Source organism: Limulus polyphemus, unplaced genomic scaffold (assembly GCF_000517525.1).
Source record: "Limulus polyphemus unplaced genomic scaffold, Limulus_polyphemus-2.1.2 Scaffold12867, whole genome shotgun sequence".
NCBI classification, from domain to species: Eukaryota; Metazoa; Arthropoda; class Merostomata; order Xiphosura; family Limulidae; genus Limulus; species Limulus polyphemus.
In genome coordinates this window covers 1-7,265 of record NW_013678477.1, presented here as the reverse complement: position 1 = coordinate 7,265, position 7,265 = coordinate 1, and the positions used below count along the sequence as shown (strand labels likewise).

Below are 7,265 nucleotides of genomic sequence, written 5' to 3'. Positions count from 1 at the left end.
CATGTATCTAACAATGATAAGTAGAACCAACAATACCGTACTGTGTTAGAGCTCCATTCTTATATATGTGTGGTTAATATCATAACAATAACGACGATCAACAATAAAACATTTCCATGGAATGTAGAGGGCTAAACATGATTCTACGGTTTCTATATTTCATAAAAATGTAATTATATTTAAAATTTTCATGACAATGAATTCAATAAGTTAGGTAAAAATAACATATTTAAACTTATCTGGATTACGAGTTTTAATTGTTATCAATATTTGAGCTATGAATACTTTTCTTTTATGTTTTATATATTTTTTAAAGTTATTACTTTTAAAAATAGATTACCTGTGTAATAAAATTAGATAACAACACACCAAACGATATCCATCAATACCAACAGAGTTTATTTGATTAAATGAAAGTACAATCTGAGCGACAAAGAATTAAAATCCCAAAAGTTAATGTGAAAATTAAGGAACCAGCTTCAGTCCTTCTACAACTGGTTAAGTTCGATATAATTCTTCTAATTCCTAAAACCAAAACGAAAAAAAAAAGGAGATTTAACTCATTTGGAATGATCCCAAACCGAAAGCATGCAAAATTTAAAAAATCAACTCCAGATCTTTCAAAATTGTGGATGTTGCCTCTGATCCTTGAAAATCCTAAAGTAAAAAAAAAAAAAACTACATTTCGAGTGACGTAAGTTTTGAATATCTTTATCAGTTAGAAAAAAAAAAGTATTTAACGAATATCTTTAAAGACCACCATTCAAATAATATCAACATTTGTAATTTACAAAGTGACATCTACATTTGAGTTATAAATTATAACAAATTCTAAACTGTCTAACCTCTTAATAAGGGTACAAAAAATGTTTTTTTAACCCGAAAATTAGACTGATTTCACTCATAGATTTGGTAAGTAATAACAACTGATAAACTCCAAAATAAATCAAAATATCAATTGCAAGTATAATATTTTTACATGTCAGTAATTTAGTCACACAAATATATCTTTACGCTATATATATATATTTAAAAACACTCACCTTATCAGTGTATACTCATCAACATGTATTCTGTGTGGATGAAAAATATATATATATATATATAAATTATTGATAAAATAACTGAAATATATTATTTAATTTCTAGTAATATGTATTGTTTAAAGTAGTAGATAATGCGAAGGTTTATGTAAAGTACTTATTTGTATTACCTGGGGCAAATATTCGTACTCTAAGATATATTTCCCTTTTACGGATTTCCCCTTAACCAATTTCTTTATTTATATGCGTGAGAAGCAAATTGTTAACATTGATAATGAAAATGACACAGATAAATAAAATCAACAGATTACATGTTAACATTTTTAATCTTGTAAACGCATTATAAGTTTAAAAATCGTGATGCAAAGAGCAAATAGACGTTTGGGACTAAATGTCTGATGTTTACCTCACATGCGTAATTGACTGAAGATAAAATTAATATAATGTCTTCTTTCCAAGTTTTTATTCGGTTTTTACGTTCTTGACACAAAACTTCTAAGAGTCAGATATACCAGTAACAAGTATAGTTTATCTTCACAATCCTGACATGAAACATTTATAGCTAGCATCGAACTTGTAATTTGTTGATTTAAATGTTCTAAAAAACTTAAAACTTACAGACTGATGTAACCAGTTCATTGTGTTCTGTACTTTCATCAAGGTATGTGAAGTATTTTTTCTGATATTAGACTGTATTAATCATTTAACTTACCACTATTCTCATACCAGTTCCAATAAGTTCTTCGGCGTGACTGAGATAAGGTATATTCAAGTAACACTGGCTAAGCTGAATAAAATAAGAACCCATCATAAACAGGAAGTCAACATTACGTAATTAAAATGTAAATGACTAAATCGTTAGCTGTTTTGTTCATGATATATATATAACTGATTTTTTAATGTTCACGAAACATAGAAAAAGTTTGACCTCTAAAAAAAACCGACTTTGAACTATCAGTTTACATAAGTTACTTAAGTCAAGCACATACACAAAGTAAGCTAGTTGTGAAAGGCTGGAGAAGGTTTATCTCCCCCTATCTTGTTTTTTTTCTTTTCTGTTCTAGGGCGTTTTGATATAACGGGAAAGTGCTTAACGTCAGGATTTTTTTTGGAAGTTTAAGAAAAAATGTAAACGATATGAAAACACGAGTTAGACAACAAAAGTGTTTCCCAAACTGTAGAACCCTGGGGTTCCATACGATATATATAGGGGTTCCTGTAGAACCCTGGGGTTCCATACGATATATATAGTAGGGTTCCTGTAGAACCCTGGGGTTCCATACGATATATATAGGGGTTCCTGTAGAACCCTGGGGTTCCATACGATATATATAGGGGTTCCTGTAGAACCCTGGGGTTCCATACGATATATATATAGGGGTTCCTGTAGAACCATGGGGTTCCATACGATATATATATAGGGGTTCCGCGAGAAAACTTTGTTTAGTAAAGGAGCAGGCCAGGTATAGGTATGGCTTAAAAACTCATCGGGCAGCGTCATTGTCATTCAAGATAAGTCCAACTACATCAACGAAGCTTCCCGACAACTTAGTGACACAAACCATTATAAAAAATGTAGATACGGACCCCACACCGCAATTTGTTAAAATTATTGAAGATATGCTATGTAGTTTACAGAAAAACCAACACATCAGTTGTGAAACATTACAGTTCTTTTCACCTAAACACCCAGTTCCAGGTCGCTTTTACCAAAAACACACAATCCCAACAATCCTGGTCGTCCTATTATTTCTAATTGCGGTATGCCTACTGAAAACTTACCTGGTCGTCCTATTATTTCTAATTGCGGTATGCCTACTGAAAACTTACCTGGTCGTCCTGTTATTTCTAATTGCGGTATGCCTACTGAAAACTTACAGATTTTACATCTAACAGAAACAGGGAAATTAAAGAAACTTATTGGATAGTTAACTATTAAATACTGTAACGCCGAATGGTGTCAGTCTCCATCCTGGGATTGTTGACCTTCGCAAGTCTCTGCAAAGATTTTCAAAACTAAATTCATAATTAAACTTACTGTATATTATTAGTGTTATTCATGTTTTAATTTCTCTATGTTGGTATTATTTCCTATACATTGCGTCACATCATTATTTTCTCTGTTTTCCACCACCTTTTGCCGTTATTTTATTTTTAATTTTATCTTTATAAAAATGGGTTAACATTTCTTATAACTGTTATCATGTAACATACTAATATATTTTATTAGACCCATTAAACCTAACCCTTTATTCTCCTGAACAACAATAGTGAACTATTCGAAAGCGCTCGAGTTTCGGGTCTCGTTTGAAAACCATTACACCCTGTATTTCTTTTCTCATTGGAGCCTAATTGATGACTTCCTGTAAGTTAGTCGCTAGTGATGGTCGAGTGCAGTGTTTCAAGGAAACAATAAGCTAGTCCTTTGTTTGTGAATATTTCATAATATTACAAAATTACAGTGATTTCAAGTATTGACATTACTTAGCTATATACCTATATTTTTGTTTTTATTAAAGTTTGACCAGTTATAAATGTCTCGCGAAAAGTACTATCTAAACAGAATCACAAATAAGATATCGTTTGTTTTTTTTTTTACTTACCTTTAGTTGCACAGCTTCATTTTCTGTCTTACAGACTTCTTGGTAAAAGTCGAGTTCGGATGTGTATGGATAAACAGACTGTCGACAATCTTTCAGAAGACCTATAGTCTTGGATAATATAAACTTCGTTATTCTACCTGTAGATCTACAAATATCTAAAGATTTTCATGTTATTTCTTCTTTTATTGTTTTCAACAGGAAATAACCAGCCCAACAAAAGAGCTGCGTAGTGAACAAAATCATAAGATGTTTAAATAAATTATTTTATAACTGACGATTACTTCAGGTCTCTAAAGTTTCCACGTGCTATGAAACGTCATAAACACGTCTAACCCGATGAAGCGAGATAATTGTACAGTTAAATAGTTTGGGAAGAAGCGACACGATCTAGACCAGATTTATTTCTAAAAGACCGGAAAACCAATAATATATTTCTGTGTAAAGTAACAATATTATACGAGTGACGTGGCCAATAACAATATTACAGTACTGTACGAGAGATACGATAAAGAACAATATTACAATACTGTATAAGTGATAAGACAGAGAACAATTTCATACTGATTTATATCATTGACATAATACTAACCTTTTCCACTTCATGGTAAGCAACTATCAATTCATCTAAGACACATTTCAATGTTGCCTCAACATTCTCCGGGTTTCCAGTCACGACGTCTACAAACATTGAAAGTTTATTTACAAACACGAGTATTTTATTATTTTAAAGCATGTAGACACAAAAGATCATTGTTTCATTTATTGATCAACATTCTGATACGTGTTTTAGTGTGATATTAATGCGTGGTACTTAAGTAAAGGTCAACTCTAAATATTTTATGTAATAATGATTTTTCTTTTTGAGAATGTATATAAAAGAATAACTACATATCAAAGAGTCTCCAGGTAAATCCGAGGTTCTATTCTCCGCGGTGAACAGAGAGCAGATAGTCTGTTGTGAGGCTTTGCAGTAATAAACAACCATGTCATTGAACAGAAATACGATACCCGAAGTAGTTTCCTGAAGCCCCGCCCCTTCGGTGGCTTAATAGTAAGTACGACTTTTGATAGCCGTGCTTAAAAAAAAAACATACAATCTTTTTGTGAAAACAAGTTGAACAACGTATATTTTAAGGTATTTATAACTTAATATCATTGTTTTTTTTATAAGCTTAATCAACGTATATTATCAAATATCAACAGTTGATAACAAACTACACATAATAAACGTGTTCAGTTCCTTCAAGTACTACAGGGTGAAAGAAACAACTGACGCATTCCTATCGTAGAAATATCTTTGTGTTCCGGCAAGTATTGATGGAGATATATAAAAACCAACAACCAAAGTATGTTTGTTTCTCTTTGAGCAAAGTCACATTGAGCTATCACTCGTCTCCACCTCGAGGAATTGAACCCCGGATTTTACCGTTGTTAACTTACAACTGTCCTACAGGAGAACCAACAATCCAAGATTGTCTTATCTATCCTTCAAATTATTTTGAATAAAAGAAACGACTGCTATGTTAGCAAGCTTGATTTTAGCTGCTACTAATAATTAAATATAAGACGTTTAAACTTTAATACTTAGTTTTCTTCGTCAATATTCTAGTTCAGGTTTAGCAACAAAATAATGATTTTATCAATAAAAATATATAACGTGTTTGAAATATACAATTAGTCTAAGATATTACAACAAGTATAGAAATAAAATATCCATAGCAAAACCTGGTGCTAAGTTTGTGATAATTAAGATAAAATCAAAGTGCCTCACCGCAGATAGACCCGATTACCGCAATTTGAACTATTTCAACATCGTCTTCCCAAGCGGAGAAGGCCATTCTAGAGAAGGCCAGAACAAAAACTACAGTTAAAATATTCATCTTGCGAGTCTCAAAATATAATGTTCTGTATCTTCGAAGCTGTATTTATATATCTTAACACGTGGTCTCCTCTGCTGGTATTGGCTTGAACTTTTATGACGCCAACAAGTACAAAAATGAACGTTCTTGTCACGTGCTGTTTGTAGAACCATTTGCAGACTTTTCGTTTTTGCCAAACAACTTAATTGTACCCAATTTGGAGCACGTTACACAACCATAGATGAAAATAAAAACGTGGCAAACTATTAAGGACGACGAACATCCTAGAATACTTTACGCAACGAAACTCTAAACCACCTGACTGATTTCGTCTATATAGGTGTGTTTTAGATAACTAACAAACATTTTGTAACACAGACATCATTCAGATTGTTTATTTAATACAGGTATCCATCTTCAGTAGAAAGTAGAAATAACTTTCTTTAGTTAAACTCAAAGTATGTTTCTTTTTCTTTTTTAAGTCCCGATTACGACTGCTGATATATCATCGGTCATACCAGGGCAGAATTTGCTCCCCTCCAGATAACCGTCCCTAATTTAGCAGTGAGTCTAGAGGGTAGGCATTTCACCGCCAACTCTTGGGCTACTCTTTAGCCAACGAATAGCGGGATTGACCGTCATATAATAACGAGCCTACATCTGAAGAGGCAAGCATGATCGGTGACTGGATTCGAACCCGCGACCGGCAGATTCGGAGTCGAGTACCTTAACCATCAGGCCACGCCGGACCGAAAGTAACACAGAGTATTCAAATCATATTTATATGTGTTGTGTTGCATCAGATGTATACCTTCGCAATAAAATAAACATTTACAATCCAACAGAGCTTCTACAGTGTCATATATACAGCACAATATATATATATATATATGTCTATAACATAACCTTTTGTCGTCGGTGACTGAAAGTTATATCATCTGAATAAGTTTATCTTCTCTGTTATTTTATGTAAGTCTAAATAATCAGTGAGAAAGAGTTCATTATTTTATCTTTGTAGCGAAATTGAATTAATTCAATTTGGAGGATCACATTGTGTGTCGATGTCGTTTCACGAGTTATGTATTGTTATACTAATAACTGATAACCTTTAATAAAAGATGTTTTTGTTTACTGTTGTAATTCATTTCAACACAACCTTTAATAAGGGGTTGTGTTTCTCTCTGTTATCCGCTTCTCCTGCTGTTATTTCACAGGGGCAGAGTTGTTTGTCTTATCTACCTCTCCTGCCGTGTTAGTGTTTCACAGGGGCAGAGTTTTGTCTTATCTACCTCTCCTGCTGTGTCAGTGTTTCACAGGGGCAGCGTTGCTTGTCTTATCTACCTCTTCTGCCGTGCCGGTGTTTCACAGGGGCAGAGTTGTTTGTCTTATCTACCTCTCCTGCCATGTCAGTGTTTCACAGGGGCAGAGTTGTTTGTCTTATCTACCTCTTCTGCTGTGTAAGTGTTTCACAGGGGCAGAGTTGTTTGTCTTATCTACCTCTCTGCCGTGTAAGTGTTTCACAGGGGCAGAGTTTTTGTCTTATCTACCTCTCCTGCCGTGTCAGTGTTTCACAGGGGCAGAGTTGTTTGTCTTATCTACCTCTTCTGCCGTGTAAGTGTTTTACAGGGGCAGAGTTGTTTATCTTCTCTACCTCTCCTGCCGTGTCAGTGTTTTACAGGGGCAGAGTTGTTTGTCTTATCTACCTCTTCTGCCGTGTAAGTGTTTTACAGGGGCAGAGTTGTTTGTCTTCTCTACCTCTC

General features: G+C 33.7%; 1 protein-coding gene across 1 annotated transcript; it reads right to left on the bottom strand.

Moving 5' to 3' along the window:
- Positions 1–378: 378 nt before the first annotated feature.
- On the bottom strand, positions 379–5,539 carry LOC106477113. The gene is made up of 6 exons (XM_022380796.1): positions 5,418–5,539; positions 4,236–4,324; positions 3,647–3,754; positions 1,756–1,830; positions 1,044–1,073; positions 379–657 (listed from the first exon to the last, which is right to left on the bottom strand). Exons 1-5 carry the CDS (start codon positions 5,524–5,526, stop codon positions 1,062–1,064), a joined length of 393 nt encoding a protein of 130 aa, XP_022236504.1. The 5' UTR covers positions 5,527–5,539; the 3' UTR covers positions 379–657; positions 1,044–1,061.
- Positions 5,540–7,265: the final 1,726 nt, after the last annotated feature.